Source organism: Lutra lutra, chromosome 9, assembly GCF_902655055.1.
Source record: "Lutra lutra chromosome 9, mLutLut1.2, whole genome shotgun sequence".
Taxonomy (NCBI): Eukaryota; Metazoa; Chordata; class Mammalia; order Carnivora; family Mustelidae; genus Lutra; species Lutra lutra.
Genome location: NC_062286.1, coordinates 37131937 through 37155034, shown reverse-complemented (window position 1 = coordinate 37155034; position 23098 = coordinate 37131937). Strand labels below are relative to the sequence as shown.

General features: G+C 38.1%; 1 protein-coding gene across 4 annotated transcripts in view; it reads left to right on the top strand.

Moving 5' to 3' along the window:
* The first annotated feature begins 603 nt into the window (after window positions 1-603).
* ANAPC1 (anaphase promoting complex subunit 1) overlaps window positions 604-23098 on the top strand; it is a 103307-nt gene continuing 80812 nt past the window's right edge. Inside the window, exons 1-15 of one of the 4 annotated variants that reach the window (XM_047745173.1) lie at window positions 604-867; window positions 1509-1617; window positions 2598-2834; window positions 4018-4179; window positions 7772-7823; window positions 8048-8148; window positions 8682-8764; window positions 9842-9915; window positions 11639-11781; window positions 12006-12226; window positions 12931-13140; window positions 15645-15740; window positions 17649-17739; window positions 17830-17895; window positions 21941-22075. In XM_047745173.1, the coding sequence (XP_047601129.1) occupies window positions 2622-2834; window positions 4018-4179; window positions 7772-7823; window positions 8048-8148; window positions 8682-8764; window positions 9842-9915; window positions 11639-11781; window positions 12006-12226; window positions 12931-13140; window positions 15645-15740; window positions 17649-17739; window positions 17830-17895; window positions 21941-22075 (1647 nt within the window). In that variant the 5' untranslated portion in view covers window positions 604-867; window positions 1509-1617; window positions 2598-2621. Of the gene's footprint in view, window positions 868-1499; window positions 1618-2597; window positions 2835-4017; window positions 4180-7771; window positions 7824-8047; window positions 8149-8681; window positions 8765-9841; window positions 9916-11638; window positions 11782-12005; window positions 12227-12930; window positions 13141-15644; window positions 15741-17648; window positions 17740-17829; window positions 17896-21940; window positions 22076-23098 lie in introns of all 4 variants that reach the window. The other 3 variants (XM_047745174.1, XM_047745171.1, XM_047745172.1) reach the window with 3 other exon arrangements.

Below are 23098 nucleotides of genomic sequence, written 5' to 3'. Positions count from 1 at the left end.
TATCACGCAATGGGAGATTAGAGCTTAAGAAAAGTTTTCTAGTTTCTGTAAGTGTGGTATTGTACAGTTGAATCCACAAACACAGAGGGAGGGATAAAGCTGGGTTAACCCCTGTCTGTGAAACGCTTGGGGGAAGTGTCTGTGAAGCTCAGAAGTTGCACCCTACGTTTTTATGGGGGGGGGGGTGCCTAACTTTCATCAACTTTTCAAAGGGTCCGGAACCCAAAAAGTTAAAGTGCCCTGCCAAAGAGAGAAAATCAGCACGTGCCTTTCTGTCCTAAGCCTGGAAGTACATAGCTCCCGTTTGGGGACCAGGAGACTGGAGTGAAACTAGCCTGAATATCTCCTCATTCAGAGTTAAGAGGCAGTTTCAGTTGTAATGACATGACATGGAGAAAGATCTTGGATGCCAGGAGGGACCTATCACGGTACACACTCCAGCAGACACAGGCCGGATTCGGAGATCCATTTTACTCGCAGGTAGATGAAGAACCCCGCACATCCAGCCTCACGCTTTCTTCCCGCAGCTGCGCAGGCGCTAGGACCCAGGCCCGGCCGCGCGCCTCCCGCGACGCTCCACCCCGCCCCGCCCCTGCGCGAGGCAGGACGGGAAAGCCAAGATGGACGCGTTCATTTGAACATCTCGCCTGAGTGGCTTCTTAGCACTCCTGTCTGTACCTGCTTGTCGTTCGCTGTCGCGCCAGTAGCTGCTGCCCGTTCCTTCCTCCGGAGGGAGAGGGAATGAGAAGCTGCAGCGGCCGAGGAGTCACCGTGACCGACCCCGCCGCTGCCCTCGGGCCCCCTCGGCCCCGCGCCTCCGGGGAGCAGCCGGGGCTCGCCGCGCCTGACGCGTCCAGAGTTACACAGGTGTGGGCCTGGGCCCGCAGCGTCCGGTGGTTCACCGCGTGCCCTGTGACCCTGCACCCGCCCCGAGCTGACCTGCGTTCGGTGACCAGAGGGCTGGGAGCCTAGGAGCAGGCCCTGAGCGCGCGTTTGCGCCAAGTGGTCCCCGGCCTGCTGACTGGGCTTTCCGGGGTGCACCTCCCCGCGCCGCTCCTCGCCGACTTCCTTCCAGAGCTAGACGCAGTGTCCCATGTGGGCCTCAGCTTCTATATCGGCCCCTTGCTTCTCGGACAGGATTTTTTGAGGCCCAGGGGCTTAGCTTGTTTGGTTTCACCTAACCCTAAAGAGGCTGTTCCTGCTCTGCCTTTTTGCGGAGACTCTACGCAAGATGCCTTTCCTGTGCATTTGGGTCTCTTCTCGAAGCAGTTTTGTGGTTACCTTTGGCAGGGTAGTTTTTGTTTATTGTAAACAATGCCGATAACTTGATTTATAGCTTATCAATGTAATATAGTACTTTTATATGTAGCTTTTTATGTTGCCCTAATAAGTAAACACATAGAAATTTGGGGTACTATAAAGGTATTAAATATGTTTTAATCGTACAAAAAGATACTGCACTGTTAAAATAATTTTGTAATAATGTAATTTTCTCAAAGTTTTAATAGAATAACATTTCGAAATTGCACAACTGAAGTTGGATAAAGTCGCAAGTTTAATGCTGGCTGTCCTGTTGACTAGGAAATAGGAAGACCAGCAGAGTTTTGTTGTTTTCTTGTAAGTTTTATAAGGCACGTTATTAGTTATGTCCTAAATTCAACTGTTCTCAATTCTGAATTTTAGCAGGAGGAAGTAAGTGCCACCATTGTGACATACAGTTGTCTCAGGAATGTTAATTCACAGCAAAATAGGTTTGCAACCCTGGTTGCTGCATAGGAGCTAAAGAGGCTTTGAGATAGTGCAGCAAGGAAAACTACTGATGCCAAAAAAAACCACCTCAAGTGAGAACTCTAAATCAAATTTAATTAAACTCTTCACTTTGAGTGCTTTCCAGATACTAAACGTTGTCTGTGGTGTTGACATCAAGTGTTTGTTTTGATTCCTTTGTTCGAGGATTGCAGTTTAAATGTGTTGCCACAAAACCTATTTCTAATGTAGGTGTTGTCTCAGAACTGGCTTCCACTTTACATACCATATTGCAAAGTATCAGAATTTTATTAGCTGTCAGTTGCTGTATACAGAAATGTTTTGGAGGTAAAGGAGTATTTTTCCACCCACAGCTCATCTACATCTAATGAACTGTGCTGTAATAGATTAAAAGCTAGCACTCTTAAATTTGCTACAAGCATGAATATTTCATGGCCAGGGTTATTCATGCCTTGGTTCTGGTTTGAGCAAAAATTGGAATTGGTTGTAATTACATGTTTAAATGAATTGGGGTATCAAAACTGTGGATGATATTTGACAGTTTATTAGGTCTTTTGTGGACTGGACAACCAAAAGCAATACTTCAACTACTGATGAGTTAGAAGTAATTTTTTTGTTGTTGTTTCCTTTCAGTATGCCAGTGATCCTTTTGGTATGCTTCTCATGAAATCTGGAGTGCCCTTTGATGTTATGATTACTTGTATACCTACAATATGATAGGATTATTTGACACTCATCTAAGGATTAATGACTCTTCTGTAAACTTTTATGATATTTTTATTCTGGTTTTGACTTTAGAAGCTGACCAGAATGTGTTTGAATTCATGCAGAAATAATGTTGATATTTGGAACCCATGTCGAACTTCTATGAAGAAAGGGCAACGATGATTGCAGCCGGGGATTTGCAGGAATTTGTTCCTTTCGGTCGAGACCACTGCAAGCACCACCCTAATGCTTTGAACCTTCAGCTTCGCCAGCTACAGCCAGCATCTGAGTTATGGTCTTCTGATGGTGCTGCTGGCTTGGTGGGATCCCTTCAGGAGGTTACAATACACGAGAAACAGAAGGTTCCATTAAGCTTCCCATTATATTTTTGAAACGTAGAGTGGTGTGATCTCTTTGTAATTTAAGGCTACTCAGATGCAACAGAAAGGAATATGATGCAACTTGTAGAGTAGAGATTCAAATTTCAGTCAAGGCTAAAATAATGACATTATTGTATTATGGGGTCATAACTGTTTATTTATTTTAAAGATTTTATTTATTTATTTGACGGAGATCACAAGTAGGCAGAGAGGCAAGCAGAGAGAGAGGGGAGGAAGCAGGCTTCCCACTGAGCAGAGAGCCTGATGTGGGACTTGATCCTAAGACCCTGAGATGATGACCTGAGCCAAAGGCAGAGGCTTAACCCGCTGAGCCACCCAGGCCCTCCACATAACTGTTTATTTAGACATGTGTAACTCATGGTGCCATAATGAGTGTCAATTTCAGTAGTATGATTATGGTCTATTTTAAACCTCCACTTCACTTAGTATGTAGAGACCAGATTTCATGTTATTTGATGAGTAGATTGTAGAGTTAGAAATGGTTCCTACTGCAAAAGACCTGTATATTTCTAGAGGAGAAAAGAAATGCTACACGAGTAGATAAAGTAGGGGAATGAGATGCAAGTGTGTGTCAGAAAATCAATCTTTCCCGCCTTATGCCCTTTTCCTATCCCTTTGTGATACCAAAATCTCAGAGGAGAGGTTTAAACCTTTCTGGTTCCCATTCCTTTTGATGGGTAGGACAAGGGAAGGAAGGTGAGCGTATATGCAGTCGTGAAATAGGGAAATCTGTATTATGCATTAACTCTGCTGGTGATTCCCATGTGTACCTCACTACTCTTTCCATCATCCCCACATATGCTTAATACACCTTTTTAGTGTCCCCAGTATGTTGGTTTCATTGTATAGATAGGATTGTTTTTGCTTGTTTATATTTTTGGCAGGATAATGTGTTATAAGGCAGTTAATATAGAGAATTTTTGAGTAAATTTTTGTTCATGAAGTCATGTAAGATTTATAATACACACCCACTCTGTTAATCAGTGGCACCAGACCTTCCAAGAGATTGAGTCTTACTCCACAGGCAGAGAGAGAGTGTAGGAGACTTGTATCTGGATGACCATTTGATTTAATTAATAAATCTTGTTCCATACTGTTGTAAAAGAGAGTGCTTTAACATGTCTTACATTTGTTAATTTTTAAGGAAAGCTGGCAGTTAAGGAAGGGCGTCAGTGAAATTGGAGAAGAAGTGGATTATGACGAGGAACTCTATGTGGCTGGAAATATGGTGATCTGGAGCAAAGGAAGTAAAAGCCAGGCATTGGCTGTTTATAAAGCGTTTACAGTTGACAGCCCTGTTCAACAGGTGAGTTGATTGGAATTTTAGCATTTCCTTGACTATTTAACACTTTTTTTATGAAAAGCTTTTGTCCTAGAATTTAACAGAAGTGATGAAAACATAGTTGGATGATCCCAGCAGCCGGACATATATTTAAAAATGTAGTGAAGATAATAGTAGGAAAATAAAAATTTCACTTGTTTTCTTTGTCCTCACTTTTTTAATACTGTCCTTTGTCAGTTTAATGATAATCTTTAAACATTGTCTTTGATTAATTTGATTTATTGTCAATAAAAATTTATAAGATGTTAAGGGGACAAAAATGTTTTAACATATGATTATAATTGATTTGCAGAGTATTGAATAAAAATTTGGGTTTAGAGTAATAGAAAGGGAAAGGAAAATAGCCTACTTTGCTATCATTATAGTTGGCTATTAAAATGAACTCTTCTAAAATTGGTAATTAAAGGGAAAGAATTAAGCACTTGCCCTGCCTTTTTGGAAGACATGCAGTTCATCTCCAGTTAATGAGGGAAAACCCTTATTTATAAAATGCTGGTGAATAAATTAAAAGGGAATGGTAGGATTAGAAATTAATATTTTTTGGGAGCCTGGGTGGCTCAGTGGGTTAAAGCCTCTGTCTTCAGCTCAGGTCATGATCCCAGGGTCCTGGAATCGAGACCCACATCGGGCTCTCTGCTCTGCGGGGAGCCTGCTTCCTCCTCTCTCTCTGCCTACTTTCTCTGCTTACTTGTGATCTTGGTCTGTCAAATAAATAAATAAAATCTTAAAAAAAAAAAAAAGAAAAAAGAAATTACCATTTTTTAACCTCCAGTGTAAACTGATAAGAGACAGTGATTGTTAATGGACACTAACACTATTGAGTAAAAGGATGTGACCATGGCGCCAAGGTGTCACCCTGTGGCTTACTTGTTAATGTGAAGGAACAACTGTATCTCTACTTTGGAGGTATCTGTTGGTCTCTGCCTCAACCACATTGATTGACTTTATCGGCACTGGTAGTGAGGCGAAGTAGTAATATGCACCTCGAGCTGTAATGCAGCATGAAATACATGTTGTCATCTACTAAGTTTTCTTCCCAGAAATACTTGACTATCTAGAGTTAACTTTTAGTTTTAGGAAATATGGGGACAATAGGATCGGTTTTTAAAATATCAGGAAATGAGGAGTGGCTTGGAGGTGTAGATGAAACAAGAATGGCCAAAGCTTGATAATTATTGAAGCTGGCAGATGGGAATTAATTGCTATTCCTTTTACTTAATACATATTTGAAATTTCCCATAAAAAAAGTTAAAAAAAAAAAACACTGTGAGAAAACAGTTGGGGGATAGTTTGCAATTCTGGTCTCTTTAAAAAGTTAGGGACAGGGACACCTGGGTGGCTCAGTGGGTTGAGTCTCTGCCTTCAGCTCAGGTCATGGTCTCAGGGTCCTGGGATCGAGCCCCGCATCGGGCTCTCTGCTCGGTGGGGAGCCTGCTTCTCCTTCTCTCTGCCTGCCTCTCTGCCTACTTGTGAACTCTGTTAAATAAATAAATAAAATCTTAAAAAAAAAAAAAAGTTAGGGACCAAAAAAAGGTCAGGGAGAAAGAAAGAAAAGGTGGGGACTGCTCTAGTTAAAAAAGAGTAAAAGGGCATCAAATGCAGTATTTTTTGAAACTTGTTGAATGAACTTCCAATTGAATTGGCCATTTTAGAAAATGGGCCAAAAAAGACATTTTTTGGGAAAATTTGCAAAACTTGCAAACGGACTGGGTATTAAGTGATGTTAGAAAGTTTTTCTTAGGCAGGATGATGATTTTGTGGGTATATAGGAAAACATCTTTATTTGCAGGACGTGCATGATGAAATGTTGAGGGGTAAAGTGTCATGACATGATTCAAATAATGCCCCCTCAATCCCACATGGACACAAACAGATACGGTGAAATACTAGTAACTTAGATTTAGGTGAGACAGATTTTCAGTGTACTACTTCAAATTATTGAGGATTTTTAGAAAGAAAGTTGAGGGAAAAAGGAATACATTTATAGTAGTTGGATTGTTAGGCTGTTTATGAGATGAGGCTTTTGACTAATACTAAATTTCTTATTGGTATACACTGAAACCTTTGTACCTGATACTACTTATTACTTATTATTTTTCCATGAACTCTTTTCCTGATGAGCACTAACAATTTATTGGGAAAGATAAACTGAATTATTTTGAAACTTGAGGGCATGTGTGAAAGTGTTTCTGTTTCTGTTCAGAAGTGTTAAAGTCAATGATCTTTTTTTAAAAGATTTTATTTATTTATTTCAGAGAGTGCATGCACGTACACGCTTTTGTAAGCTGGGGAAGGGGCAGAGAGTGAGGGAGAGAGAATCCCAAGCAGGTTCCATATCCAGCATGGAGACCTAGGTGGGCCTCAGTCTCATGACCCTGAGATCACAATCTGAGCTGAGATCAAAAGTTGGGGTGTTCAACCAACTAGGCCTCCCAGATGCCCTGCCAGTGATCTTTTTGATGATGATTTTTCTCTATGTAATTCATACGGTTAGTGTAGATGTGAAAAATGGTTTTGATGATGTCCAGATAGTTCTTTGCTTCTGTGTTTCCATCTTAATTTCTCCCAAGAATGATTGCCTGTTTACTAGATTCCATTGGTATGTGGTTAGATATATTGTCTCTTTTTCTTGTCTCCTTTCTCTTTTTTTTTTTTTCAAAGATTTTATTTATTTATTTGACAGAGAGAAATCACAAGTAGGCAGAGAGGCAGGCAGAGAGAGAGGAGGAAGCAGGCTCCCTGCTGAGCAGAAAGCCCGATGCGGGGCTCGAACCCAGGACCTGGGATCATGACCTGAGCCGAAGGCAGCGGCCCAACCCACTGAGCCACCCAGGCGCCCCTTGTCTCCTTTCTCTTAAGATTGTTTATAAGTGGGGGTGCCTGGGTCGCTGAGTCGATTAAGTATCCAACTCTCATTTTCTGCTCAGGTCATGATCTCATGGTCATGAGATTGAGCCCCAAGTCTGGCTCTGCACTGGGCATGGAGCCTGCTTAAGATTCTCTTTCTCCCTCTTTCTCGCCACCCCCCCCCCAAAAATGGTTTAAGTGGTAAGTTTTATGTTGCATATATTTTACCACAATTAAAAAAATAAAACATAAAAATGCTGTTAAACAGTTTCAATAGGTGATTGTCAAGCATGCCAGTTGAAGCCTAATGGTTTTTTTCTTAATTTGTATTTTATAAGAGGGGCCTTTAAGAAAGGAAAATGTTAATTTTTCTAAAGCTTTTTTTCTAAAATGAGTCTAGGAGAGTCTGAGAAAGTTAAGATCATTGGGTAAGTCTGGAGATTATAAAATGGCTTTGCAATTTTGAACCCTTCTGATAACTCTTTAGCTTTCTAAAACTTATTTGCAGACACTGTTTGTCTTTCCTTATATTTATCATTAATCTGATTTTATTTTATCTTATTCTTTTTTGTTCCAGTGGTGTATGTATTGAGCTGATAAGGAGAGACAGGTATTATGTAGGTGTAATTGTTATTAATCAGATACCATTAGTGAATAGGTTGTTATTTAGATACAATTTTCTCAGGTAAGCATTTTGTTTTGATTTTAGGCATTGTGGTGTGACTTCATCATATCACAGGATAAGTCTGAGAAGGCCTACAGTAAGTTTCTTTTTGAAATTTTACTTCATCTTACTCCAAATGTTTATCTCCTTGCTTATTTTTTGTTGTTATTGTTCAAATAAGTAGCCACTAATAATAGTGATTTAGCCTAATCATTTTTTTTTATGGTATGTTAAATAACTTGTCCTGTTGGGAATTGTAGTTTGTGATTGTTGAGTTTTTTTTTTTTTTAAATGCATAAATCTTGTATCATTTCTTTTCAGGTAGTGATGAGGTAGAAAAATGCATATGTATATTGCAAAGCTCATGTATCAACATGCATAGCATAGAAGGGAAGGATTACATAGCTTCTTTACCTTTTCAGGTAATTTGAGTATTTCACTATTTTTGTGTTTTGTTGTAGAATATTCTTGAATTAATTAGGTGCAGAACTATTGCTATTCTTATGCTTCGTAGTAATCAAGACCGTCATTTTTATTCAAATAAAGTAACCAAATTTTAACAGTTTTAATCCATTTTTCCATCCTTTGCATAAAAAATAAATTATTTAATGAAGTGGATTATGGAGTTTTTTTCTGAGGGATTTTTTTCAGTTTAAGTTATAAAAAGAAAGCATTTTGGAATATTAAAGCATGTGAAGAAGATTACTGTCTTTTTCCTGTTTCCCATCATCACATTGTCATTTTGGTACTGTTACTAGCCAGTGGCAGGAATTTCTGATTGCACTCTTTCTTAAGTTTGATTTTGTCTTGGACTAAAAAAAATATTGCTAATGATCACATTGTTTTGTGAAGCTTTAAGTTGGAAGAAGATCTTAATGTTCTACAGTTTCCTAAGCACATGTTACAAAGAGTAATTTCTTTTATTTCTGTTTTTTCCTATCCTTTTACCTGATAGGTTGCAAATGTTTGGCCCACCAAGTATGGATTGTTGTTTGAACGAAGCAGTTCTACACATGAGGTACCTCCAGGTCCACCCAGGTATCCATTTTACTCAGTTCAGTATATTATTATTTGGGCTTTTTGGTGCTGGTTTTGAGGTAAAATTGTTTACCTAAAAGTTCGGGACGATGATAATTTCCGTGCTGACAGCATAGATAAATGCAATTTTCTCATCTCAGTACTGTACACTTATGAGGGCTACTTCTGACATGGCACTTAATTATTTACTGCTTCCCTCCTCCCCTCCATAGTAAAATTAAACGAGCACATACTCAGTGGATATAAAGATTGTTCTTAGAGCCATTACTGTTTTACTGTGTTACTTTGGGCAAGTCAGTAGAGCTTTCTTAGCTTTAGTTTCCTTATCTGTCACAGAAGTACTGTCATTTACCTCTTAGGATTTATGCAAAGATTAAATGAGCTGACATATGTAATATATGATGTAAGATTTAGGACATATTAGATGCACAATAAATGGTAGGTGCTTATTGGTAGCATGTTTATCTTGTCTCCCTAATAAATTGTGAGCTCACTTGTCATAGTCTGGTGTATATAATAGACATTGTTTTTAAAAAATTGCTTGTAGATTTTAATCTTTCTGTGTTTAGACAGAAGGCCTGTTTTTTGTCCTTTTTAATCACTCCTTAAAAAAAAATATAGCCTTTTTATTCACTTGATGTTTTTCTTCCTTTTTTGTGACACTTTTTTGTAAATGGATATAGAACACCAAATTTCTTTCTTAGCTGCCAGAGACACACTGCCACTAAGGAAGGTTAAAAAAAAAAAAAAAGCAAAAAAGACTACCTTATGCTTATTACTCCATTGGCTCTGTAATGTGATGGTTCCTGTATGTAGAGATTCCCTGGGCTGTGTTGATTTCCCTGTGTGTGTGCATGCATAGAATTACCATGTACAAAGAGATATTTCCAGGAATGAAGTAGAAGATACTGTGAGAAATAGTATGTAAAAAGTTTAGAGGCTTGCTTTTTGAGATGATGGATTTCTAGTTGCCTGTATAATCTGGAGAAGATATTTCTTTGCAAGGAAAGTACAAAATTTGCACATAAATGGAATCATTTTGTGTTGGTGATTGACTGATTATTTGTTTATTACTAGAGAACCTTTACCCACTATGTTCAGCATGCTGCATCCGCTGGATGAAATAACCCCACTTGTTTGTAAATCCGGAAGTAAGTGTATTTTTATAAATTCTTTCATTCCTTTTTTTTAAAATAAATTCTTTCACATAAACTTTTTTAAATTTGGGGGATAGGAGGAAATGGAAGAGCTTTATGAAAATTGGGCTTGTTTTATAGAAATAATGTAGTTAAATATTTTTATTACGAAAAATTATATTAAAGTAAGAACTTGAATACTATGGTATTGTTTTTTAATTGTTATTTTATTAATTTATTGTTAAATGTTATTAAATGTTATTAATTGTATTAATAGTTATTCTTTTATTAAAAATAGGGCCTATAATCAATCAAGAATATTGATATATTTGCTACCCTATCTGTAGATGACTGGATTCTGTTCTTCATTCATAAGTAAATGAATAATATTTAAATGAACTATAATTTTTTTTTGTTGAAAAAAGTATAGGTTCTTAGGCCTCTTCTGTGTAAATTTTAATAACTCATTTTCTGTGCTCATAATAAAACAATTTGCTGAGATGCAGAACTTTTAGTATTTCTTAAGGTATTTCTAGTTGCTTATCTTAAAAATTTAAATGTGGCCAAACATGATAGGTAATTATAAATAATGAGGACTTGAAAACTGAAAAAAAGTGTTTATATTTTTTGACCAATTTTACTTGTAGGACTTTATCCCAAGAACATATTCTGAAATTCCACTGAGGTTTTTAATCTTGTATTCTTAAACTTAAACTGCTTAAACTGCAGCCCACGGGTTAAATCCAGCCAACAGCTTGTTTTTGTATAGCTTATGAGCTAAGAATGGTTTTAATCTTTTTAAAGGGTTGTAGAAAAAAACATTATGCAACAGTCATTATGTGGTCCACAAAGCGTAAGCTATTTATTCTCTGGCCTTATACTGAAAAGTTTGTTGATAATTCTGTATTATACTGGTAACAATTACAGACAACCTAAATAAACATGTTAGGATGGTGTGAACCTTATTGATCATGTTTTTGAGTAATATTTAATGACCTCAGGAATTGCTTGTGCATAATGTTAGGTAGAATATAAAACTAAGTACAGTGATTTTAATTTTTGTAAAGGCATAAAAAGTGTGTGTATACATGTAGGAAAAAAACACTAAAAAAGGAATGTTCCCTAATGTATTAAGAGTGGATATTTTGAGATGGAATTATGAGTGATTTTTATTTGTTTCTTTATAAAATACCTCTTATTTTTATAAAATATTTAAAATTAAAATGGAGGGATTCCCCCTGGGAGGGAAGGGAGGCATTTAGGAAGCTGTCAGATAAGGTTATAGAAATCAGTTCAGGGTACTATAGAAGTAAAAGCTAAACTCACTAGGAAAAACTTATTTTGTAAGTATACTTAGTAAATAGTGTACTGTTCAGCTCTGTTTGAATAGTTATTACAGGGGACAGATTTCATATGGAAGAAAAACAGTCAAGAGGTCAAACTTGGCAGGATAGTTGATTGCAGTTTGCAGATCAGTTAGTTGTTGAGTAGTCACAGACCTACCTGTGGCCCATCTTCAACATGTAATTGCATGTATGTGAATTGAAACTGTATTCTGTATGTAGGTTGAGGAAGTTGTTGCCCAAAGTAAATTTAAAAATTCAGGGTAATTGTATATTAGTGGATTTTTGTGTCTTAATTGGCTGGGTTTCTCTTTAGGAATTATAGAAAGTCATTTCTATAATTGTCTTGTGAAGTTCATTGTTCAATATCTGATCATTTCTGTTTTATCTTTAAGGTCTTTTTGGTTCAAGAGTGCAGTATGTTGTAGATCATGCAATGAAAATTGTTTTTCTCAACACTGACCCCTCCATTATAATGACCTATGACACTGTTCAAAGTTTGCATTCTGTGTGGGCTCTTCGGAGAGTCAAAACAGAGGTAAGGATAAAGGCAAGTCACTTCTTAACATGAAAGGATAGTTAACACTGAAAACTTTTCACATGTATTTGGAAGAATCATTTGTGAAATGCATTGAGCTTCTTAGGAAAAAAGAAGTATTGTGTCTTTAATAACTGGCTTCTACCCTGAATTCTCACCAGGAAATTACCCTTTTAATCTAATTATTGCCTTTTTTTTCCTCCTTCTCATCATTTTGACTTAAGGAAGAGAATGTTGTCTTAAAGTTCTCTGAACAGGGGGGAACCCCACAGAATGTGGCCAGTAGTAGCTCCCTCACAGCACACCTCAGAAGCCTCTCCAAAGGAGATTCCCCCGTGGCTTCACCTTTCCAGAATTACTCCTCCATTCACAGTCAGAGTCGCTCGACCTCCTCACCCAGTCTACACTCTCGTTCACCTTCTATTTCCAACATGGCAGCTCTAAGGTGGGAATTAAGTGTGGAAGTGTTTCCTTGTTTTAAACAAGATAGCCCAAGAAAGAGATACCTTCTTTTCAAACTTTCTCTTAATGTTTTGAAGGATTTAAAATCTCTGTTGATAGCTCTTGGGTTTTTTTTTAGGGAAAATAGTGATTATCCCAGTTGTGTTGCTAAGTAAAAGTTAGTTTTTTTAAGTGAGTCCTATTTAGAAGCTGCCTGTGCTTGTCATAAGATTCGTTGCCTCATTTCCATCATTAAGTGGCAGCATTTTGATGAATATTAATTGCAAAAATATTTTGGTTTCTCTTTCCTTGTTTTTGGTCCTTGTATGAGCTTTTTCATTTTTACTAGTATCTATCTGGTAATGGGGGGACATATTTTTGTTGGTATGTACATATCAATATGTAGGAATGTAGTTTGGACCTTTCTGAATACAAAAACAGTTCATGTTCTGAGGCAGAAATGAACAAATTTTCATTTTTAAAATTATAAAGATTGAATTTTAAGAAGAATTTTAAATCTTTAGAATACAATAAAACACGTAATGTGAGCCATTTAAATAGTTATTCCCTTTTAAAAAAATTTGTTCCTGACAGGGATTATACCAGGAATGCAGTTGTTACATAAAAGTTTCAGGAAGTGTGATTGGAAAGCATGTTCTGTCAGCCTGCCTTGTTAATTGTGATGCCCTCTCTCTGTTTATTTTGCAGTCGTGCTCATTCTCCTGCCTTAGGAGTGCACTCTTTTTCAGGGGTGCAGAGGTTCAACCTTTCAAGCCATAATCAGTCTCCAAAGAGACATAGTATTTCTCATTCTCCAAATAGTAATTCTAATGGCTCCTTCCTTGCACCAGAAACAGAGCCAATTGTTCCTGAACTTTGTATTGACCATTTATGGACAGAAACGATTACTAACATAAGGTTTGGGACATATATTTTTATATTCAAAGAAAAATGTTGGTACAAGTCTTAGAAAACCCTTGGTGTTTTGCTTAGAGTTTCCTTTAGTCTTTTAATATAGTCAGTTATTAATACTTATAAAAATGTAGAGATAAGTGTTAAGGCTGCCTCAGTTTCAAGAGGCTATTAATGATATTAAAAGGGATTATAAAAGTATTTTGTCATTTCCTATTTCTTCTATAGTAGTAAGAATCTCTTAGATTTGAGGTGTTTGATGTTTTAGAGAGAAGCAACTAATTTCTGTAGATTAAAAACTCGGGGTTTTAATAGTGTTTTTTTAAAGTTCTATCTTTATGTTAGTTGAGTGTCAGGAGTTGTTTCTGGGATATGCAACTTAGACCTCTATTCTGGGTGGTCTTTCTCCTTTTATGTTGTCTTTGATCAATCATTCATTCAGCCAGTTCCAGTGTGTATGCTAGTGGTTGTGGGTTAACAGGCAAATTGGTCACTGTCCCTATCCTGAAAAAGAGAAAGCTGAAGTTGGTGACACAGAGGCACTGCGTACTCTGCTGGTAGGGCTTTGGGAAGATGAATAGTAGGTATTTGCTGGATGGGAAAGGGAAGAAGGGTGCAGTAGGTAGGATGATCAGAACAGAAGTTCAGAAGTATGAGTGTGTGATATATACAAATACTCTCACTTTGCTTATGCTGGAAGGAAGGGCAAGGGTTGGGAATGGGGACGGTTGAGAGAAAGATTGCCCTTCAGGGCTGCTCTATTTGATGAGGGCTGTTAAGGTGCTTTATGTGTGGGTCATAAACTTAGGGGAAAGAGCAGAGCAATAAATGTGGGAGTTGTTGGCTTGTACGTGGTGATTGAGGCAAGGGAGGTGGATTAGAAGTTAAGGATCGTGTAGACATCAGGTTCCTGGAGGGCCTGGGGATGAGCTTGCGGTTGCAGAGGGTCTAGTGACCTAGCATCATACAGTAATCATGTGCACATTAGTTTATAAGACTTTTCCTAAGGAGAAGGTTTTAACATTCATTAGATTCTCATAGGGGGTCCAAGACCTCCAAATAATTGATCTGGTTGTGTAGAGTCAGAAGAGAGCTAGGGACTGAAGTCTTGGAAACCTAAGCTTTTGGGGGTAAAAAGAGAAAAAAATACAACTGCTATAGAGAGAGCAAGAAAGCTTAGGTGTGAGAGGCAGCAGAAGTGTCATGGGACACTGGAAAAGAGAGCCTTTCAGAAAGAAAGTTGCCAGTATTGCCAGGTGTTGGTGAGGTGTGGCACTAAGCGGTGAACTCAGGACATACCTGGTTGGCAGTGAGTTGGCTGGTGACCTTAGCCAGAGCACTTGGGAGAGGTGCTGTGGAGTGGAATGGTGTGAATGGGGACTGAGGAAGTGAACGTTGACATATAGATTATTTTATGGATTGGGGATGGGGATACAATATTAGAGGGAGTCTCAGGGTCAAGGGAGACTTTTGTTCCTGTTGAATTACATTAGAGAAAATTAGTCTTTGTGACTAAATACCTCAGTGAGCATCTCTAAAATATAAAGACATCTTACCTAACCACAATACCATTTTTTACACCCAATTAACAGTAAGTCCTTTATATCATTTATTATTCAGTCCATCTTCATATCTCAAGATTTTTATCTTTATATGAGAGAGTAGGCTGCAAGGATGATACTCAACGTAGGGAAAGCATCGGAAGTACAGGAGAGAGGAAATGACAGATAGAACGAGGAACCAGAAAGGAGCGCAAGCAGAGAGATTAGCCTTCAGGAGAAAGACAAAAGACAGTGATGGTTATTAGATACAAGGGCAGGAGGCTGGGCCCAAGCCTTACAGTCGCATTTTCTCTGTGCCGCAGAAGGCAAATGCATGTTCTTAGGGGTTAGGGAATAGTAAAGTGTGGAAAGTAAAGTGTGAATACAGTGTTGAAGTAGCTTCTCTGGTTTTGTTCCTCATAAATGAAATAAAAGTTTCCTACATTTAAAAATTGTTTGTCTTTAAATATCTGTTGGTAAATTTAATATATTGCAGGTTATTATTTTATAGGATTATGGTCTTCTGTACCACTCCAGAAAGAAATCTTTGGAAATTAGAGATATGGTTTCAGAAAGAGGGATAAAGTAGAGCCTAATCTGAGTGAGGATGGACAGGAGAGGTCATGTTATAAGAGGTCTGACCCCTTACAACCTTTAAAGGATAGAAATTCAAGTTTGCAGCTTTAACAGTACATAACTTCACTAGTATGGAATTAAGAAGGTCATTGTTAATGATTAAATTTATTATAATTTATTCCCCAAAAAGCTGTGGAATGGACTCAGAATCAAAGAACTGAAAGGAATCTCAGAGATCATGAAGTTCCAGTCTTAGAAGTGTTGTGGGGTCTTCAGTGTTACTGCTTGGCCCAAGTAGTTTTAAGATTTCTTGCAGGATATTTTCATTAAGAGTTATAGTGGCAGATTTTGGAACCAATGCTGATAGTTACTTTATTAATGTATCTACTACAGAGAGAAAAATTCACAGGCCTCAAAAGTGTTTATTACATCTGACCTATGTGGGCAAAAGTTCTTGTGCTTTTTAGTGGAGTCTGAGCTTCAATTACGGTAAGTACGCCTACTTCCCTTTGATTCTGTACAAATAAACTTAGGGCTGCTTTTTCTTTTTTCTTTTTTTTTTTTCTTTCTTTTTTCTTTTTTTAACTTAAGTAGCTTCACTGAAATAATTTACATGCCAGTGGGTTAATTTACATTTACATGTATGTAATTTACATACATGAAATATTATACAACCCAGTGGGTCAAAGCCTCTGTCTTCAGCTCAGGTCATGATCTCGGGTCTTGGGATCGAGCTCTGCATCAGGCTCTCTGCTCAGCGGGGAGCCTGCTTCCCTTCCTTTCTCTCTGCCTGCCTCTCTGCCTACTTGTGATCTCTGTCTGTCAAATGAATAAATAAAATCTTAAAAAAAAAAATTTACATGCCAAAAAATTGACATTTTTAAGTGTACAATTAAGTGATTTTTAGTAAAATTACAGTTAACGCAATCATCACTATAATCAGGTTTTATAACATTTCTGTCCCCTTAGAAAGAACCCTTGCGTTTGATTGGCAGTTAGTGTCTCTTCTGATTCTCAACTTCAGGTGACCACTCTGTATATAGGCTTTCTGTGTAGTAGATTTGCCTTTTCTGGAGATTTTATAAAATCATGCCAAATGTAGTTTTTTGTGGCTAGCTTCTTTACTTAGCGTAATATTTTCTAGGATCCACCATGTTGTAATGTGTATGAGAACTTTATTCCTCTCCTAGTGTAGTAGTCCGTTATGTAGATATACCACATTATGTTTATCTGTTCATCTGTTGATGGACATGGTTTCCACTTTTTGACCATAGTGAGTTATGGCCCTGTGAACGTCGGAGCAGAAATCTTTGTGTGGACATACATGATTTCTTTTTTCTTGAGATAGCTAGGAATGGAATTGTTGGGTTGAACAGTAAAAATTCATGTTTAACTTCTTAAGAAGTTGCCACTGTTTTCCAAATAGGTTACATCCTTTTATATTCCCACTGGCAATCTATGAGGGTTCCACTTTCTTTATCATGTTGTCCTTTTCTTTGTAGCCATTCTAGTGGACGTGATGAAGTGTTTTTATTTTTTATTTTTCATTTATTTATTTTTTAAAAAGATTTTATTTATTTATTTGACAGACAGAGATCACAAGTAGGCAGAGGCAGGCAGAGAGAGAGGAAGGGAAGCAGGCTCCCTGCTGAGCAGGACCAGGACCCAGGACCCTGAGATCATGACCTGAGCCGAAGGCAGAGGCTTTAACCCACTGAGCCACCCAGGCGCCCCATGAAGTGTTTTTAATTTGCATTCCCTAATGACTTAATGATGTTGAGCATCTTCTCATGTTCTTACTGGCCACTCATTTATCTTTTTAGGTAAAAATGTGTATTCATATCTTTTGTCCACTTACTTACCTTTTTATTTTGAAATAATTATAAAACAATAATTATAAAACACAGGCAGTTGCAAAATAGTAGGGGGCAGTCCTGTGTACCCTGTACTGTTTATCCCCCAAGGGTAACATCTTATATAATTATAGTACATTATCAAAATAAGGAACTTGGCATTGGTACAATCCACAAACCTTATTCAGATTTCATTAGTTTTACGTGTGCTCATTTGTATGTGTTTATAATTCCATGAAATTTTCTCATGTGTAAATTTGTGCAAACACCACAGTCAAGATATAGAACTTCTTTATTACCTCAAAGATGTCCCTCCTTTATAGTCCCGTACACTAAACCCACCCACCCCATCCCTAACCCCTAGTGACCAGGGATCTGTTCTCCATTTCTAAAATTTTTGTCATTTGAAAATGTTACATAAATGGAATTATACAATATGTAACCTCTCAAAATCGGCTTTTCCCAGTCAGCATAATACCTTAAAGATCACTATAAGTTGTTGTACATATCAGTAGTTTGTTTCTCTTTTTATTTTACTGTTTAGCTGTGTAAAGTTTCAAGAGAGTAATGATAAAACTCAGCTCATCTTTGGGTCCATCACCAACATACACGCGAAGGATGCAGCACCAGTGGAGGTAAATGCAGGCACATTTCTTGAGAGTTGAAAATCATTATGTTTTATAATTTGCACAGATTGGCAAATAAAATTTTTGTCTTTCTCTCAGAAGATCGATACCATGCTGGTCCTTGAAGGCAGTGGAAACCTGGTGCTGTACACAGGAGTGGTTCGGGTAAGTAGTAAGTAGCCTTTCATCCTTTTGTAGGACCACCTCCTTGATTATTATTATTTTTAAACATTCTTTTTAAATGATTTTATTTATTTATTCATTTGACAGAGGGTGATCATAAGCAGGGGAAGTGGCAGGCAGGGGCTGAGGGAGAAGCAGGCTCCCTGCTAAGCAGAAAGCCAGTGCAGGGCTCAACCCCAGGACCCTGGGAGCATGACCTGAGCTGAAGGCACTTAACTGACTGAGCCACCCAGGCGCCCCTGATTATTATTTTTTAATGTGAGTTTAGTTTAATATTTAATATTAGTGACCTAATATTAAATTTGGTTGTAGAATTTGGCAGAAGATTTTTTTTTTAGTTGAAAATGAAGTTCCCGCCCAGGAAAAAAGAAGAAAGAAAATCAAGTCTCCAGTTAGGTTGGTCCCAATTTGGAGGCCTACGACTCATTGCCATTAGATGGATTGGTGCTATCTGGCACAGATGGGGACTCATTAATTAATATAGGTAGATTATTTAAAAAAAGAAAAAAAATATATAAAATAAATGAGTAAATCTTAAAAAAAAGAAAAACAAAAGTTAACCTGAAGTTTTATAAAGAATGTAGTTTTGAAATTGATGTATGGGTAGCTTTGTTAAGTCTCAAGGTTTTTATAAAGTTTCATTAAATGTGTAGTGTGTTCACCATATAGTTTTTTTTTAACAGTTGTGAAATTTATATACAGAATTATGTAAATTTTTAACAATTTAGATTGCAAAATTTAAATACATATACACAGTTTGAAGATTAATGAAGTGGCCCTGACAGTGACCACTGGCCACCAATCTGGGCAGTATCTTTATTGTCTGCAGGGTGCTGTTTCCTTACTTACAGCCTCATCTCCCACCTCCCCCTGGATAGACTGACTTTTTGCAATAAATCTTGTTTGTTTTTTATTTGGAAAGCTTTTCATTGTTTATTGTCATTTACTGAGTTAAAGAAGTGGCAAGAGTGGACATCCTTGTCTTGTTTTTGATCTTAGGAGGAAAGTTTCAGTCTGTCACTATTAAGTCTGATGTTAGCTCTAGGTTTTGTTTTGTTTTGGGTTTTTTTAACATACTCTCTGTACATTGAGGAAAATCTTGTTTTTATTACAAGTTTTTTTTGCAGTTATGTACATGTCACTAAGGAGTAAATTGTTTAGTTTTCCTTAAATTTGAATTTTTATATAAAGGAGATATACCATATGATCTTCTCTGGACTTCATTATTTTGCTCAACATTATTATTTATTTTTAGATTTATCTATGTCCATGTGTAGCTGTATTTATTCACTGTTCTCTAGTAGTCCATTGTATGGTTATACCAAAACTTTTACCATTTTATTGTCACTGGGGGTGTTTGTGTTGCTTCTGCTGTTTCCTCTAGTAATGCTTTAAAAAAGTTCTTACACATGTCCCTTAACCTTCAGAGTATATGCATGTTCAATTTGGCCACGGGGGGTGGGGCACCAAATTGTCTTCTAGGATGTAGGTTGTACCAGTTTATAATATGTCCCCTTAATCCTTACATTCAACAGTGTACGAGAGTTCTGAATGCTGCTTTATGTAGCGTTTAGATTGGTGCCTTGTTAGAGTCAGGTGAGAATGGAAATCTAGGCTCCCCACTTGGACTTTGCTGACAGGACTGAGAGGTAGGACACAGTTTTTCCCATGGTGACTTTTTTTGCTTGTTTGTTTTAAGATTTATTTATTTGTCAGAGAAAGCGCAAGTGGAGGGAACAGCAGGCAGAGGGAGAGGCAGGCTTCTCGCTGAGCAAGGAGCTTACTGTGGGACTTGATCCCAGGACTCTGGGATCGTGACCCAAGCCAAAGGCAGACGCTTAACTGACTGAGCCACCCAGGCATCCCTTTCCCATGGTGTTTGTCTGGAGTAGATCACTTATTGTCTAAAAGTTTTCGATCTTGTTAAGCTATTCCTTTCCTGATTTTTTTTGGCCAAGGAGAGCGGTATTTCTGGGGCCTGTTTTTTTTTTTTTGTCCGCTCTTACTGAGATTGTATCTGCCCCAATTTCTTTGCTACCCAGAGGCCAGCTTGATGAACTGAGTGGTGTTACAGATCAGTGTTTAGTTCTTAGATCTTTTACTGTGTCATTTTTGGTCAGTTTCACACATAGCTCACTCAGAGGTCTGCCCAGGATTTCATACACATATTTAAGAAATCCTTCTCTTATTTCTTTTCCGTTCTTCCTCTCACTTCCTAGGTGGAACAGAGAGGGGTTACTGCCTTGTTACTGCAGGGTGGTGATGGAACACAGTGCTCCACCCATAATTTCTGTGGAGGACAGAAGGGGAGAGGTATGCTGCCTTACTATTGTAGAGTAAGGATGAAAGCCAGTGTTCCTCCCCCTGCACCATGGGGAGGTGCAGAGGGGCTGCCTCTTGGCTATGAAAGCAGCAGTGGTCTGTCCATAGTCTCTGCACCTGCAGTGCCTGATGAGGAGGGGAGGAGATAACCACCTAGTTAACACCATGCAGAATAGGCCTGGCCCACACTCCTTGTGCTGAGGGAGGGACGCCACCTATTCCTTGCAGAGGGAATGATAGAACTCTGCCCATAGACTCCAGACCACAGCTCCTGATACAGAGGAAACTGAGGGCTGTGGCTTTTTTCCTAGTGTTTCCTGGAGTGGGGCAGGTATGGTGAAGATGTCTCTGTCTTGCTTCGTCCCTCTTTTCCTGACATTTTTCTAAAAAGAGCAAGGTTTCTCTTGCTTCTGTGGCCATTTCTGGGCTGCAGGCCCCTTGAGAATGCAAAAACTAGTTATGGAAAGAGTGAAAGAAACAAAAACACCTAGGGAATTCATCATAGGTTATTTCTGGTTCTCAGGTCCCTAGCCAGTGTCTTCTTCTCTTCAGCTTTCAGAGTCTTCCATTACATTATAAATTTTGTGCAGATTCTATTGTAAATAGTGGGGGGGATAGCATGAAATGTGCTTACTCCATATTTTCATTAACTGGAGGTCTCTCATAGCTTATTTTATTTTTTTAAAGAGATTTATTTATTTATTTGAGAGAGAGAGTATGAGCAGGGGAAAGGGCAGAGGCAAAAGCAGACTCCCCACTGAGCAGGGAGCCTCATGCAGGGCAATGTGGGGCTGGATGCAGGGCTCAATCCTAGGACCCTGGGATCATGACCTGAGCCGAAGGCAGACACTTAACTGACTGAGCCACCCAGGCGCCCTCTTGTAGCTTTTAAAAAACTTTATATATACTGTTTTTCACCCTCATTTTATTTTCTAATCCTGAGGATTTTGTTTGGGTAACTTTGTAATTTTATTAGTTTTGCGGTAATATATGGACATAAATAAGGATTTTGTTAGAATTTCACTTGAGTTCTGATTATTTCTTTTGAGTCTTACCAGAGTTTTCAGCCCGCATGGATCTGAACTTCGGTTGTTTTTCCTGAGAACCTCATGAATAGCCAAAATAAGGGGTCAACTCACTCTTCTAATGAAGAATATACATAAAGTTTTTTGAGGAAATAATTGAGAGTTTATGAGGGAAGAAGGCAGATTATGAGCTCAAGAGCACAGTTCGGATTACATTGGATTTACTATCTGGAGCATCACCTAATTTTTTTTAGCCCCTTGAAAGTAATTGATGTTCATTCTTTCTGACCGGAGATGTCATCAACAAGATTGCTGCTTATAGTTTCAGAATGCTTAGTGTCCCTGCTGTCTTTACCACCAATATGGTAGGAAAATGCATCATATCTGGGATTTTGTATTATGTTCTGACTTTATTAGCATTCACCCACTTTCCTATGCCAGAATAAGTCCTCAGTAATGAAGAAAAGGAATCAGACCAAGAAAAATTGTACCAAGATATTTGTAGGGGATGGTAGAATTACTAAAATTTTAGTTCTTTTAAATTCATTTTTTAGAGGTGTTCGGTGTGTGTACAATTTAGAATATGAAAAGAAATGTATGCTTATGTGCCATAACATTTTATTTAAGGATATGATACATTAAAGCCAATATTTTTTCCCACATCTTTTTATTGCTTAAAGGTGGGAAAGGTTTTTATTCCTGGACTGCCAGCTCCTTCCCTGACAATGTCTAACACGATGCCTCGGCCCAGCACTCCACTTGACAGTGTCAGTACTCCTAAGCCTCTTAGTAAACTACTTGGATCCTTGGATGAGGTGAGTAATGAATTAGGTGTTGTCTAAATTAGAGACTCTCTCTTTTTTTAAAAAGAGTTTATTTATCTGTCAGAGAGCACAAACAGGGGGAGGGGCAGGCAGAGGCAGAGGGAGAAGCAGGCTCCCTGCTGAGCAAGGAGCCCAATGTGGGACTCAATCCCAGGACCCTGGATCATGAGCTGGGTGGAAGGCAGATGCTTAACCAACTGAGCTACCCAGGTGGCCCTAGAGACTCTTACTCATAGGAAACAAACAGAGGTTTTCTGGTTTGGATGGGGTAGGGGGATGGGTTAATTGGGTGATGGACATTAAGGAGGGAACATGCTGTAATGAGCACTGGGTATTATATAAGACTGATGAATCACTGAGCTCTACTTCTGAAACTAATAATGCACCGTATGTTAATTCAATTAAAAAATACTTAAAATTTAAAAAAGTCAATAGTGTTTTATTTTTTTTTTATTTTTTTATTTTTTTAAAGATTTTATTTATTCATTTGGCAGAGAGAAATCACAAGTAGGCAGAGAGGCAGGCAAAGAGAGAGGAGGAAGCAGGCTCCCCGCTGAGCAGAAAGCCCGATGTGGGGCTCGAACCCAGGACCTGGGATCATGACCTGAGCCGAAGGCAGCGGCTTAACCCACTGAGCCACCCAGGCACCCCAAAAAAGTCAATAGTGTTTTAAAGAAGTTTGGTTCAAATATTAGTTCTTTCCATGGTTAACTTTTTTCTGTCTTAAAAATGACAGAATTAGAAGTTCAGGTAATACTTGTTAGAGTATGTATGTTTTCAAACACAAATGATTCAGTAAACTTACTGATTGCCCTTGTGATGTGTAAGGTACTATAAAGATGTGTAAGGTACTACATTCTTTTTCATCTAGGAATATCATAATTGATTTGGGTGGAACAAGTGTAATGCTGCATGAGAAATTATAATTTAAGGTAGATTATTAAGACTTAGGAATGAGGAATAGAGAGTGCCACAGCAGATTTGCTGATAGAAAGATATATCCTGATGTGTTGA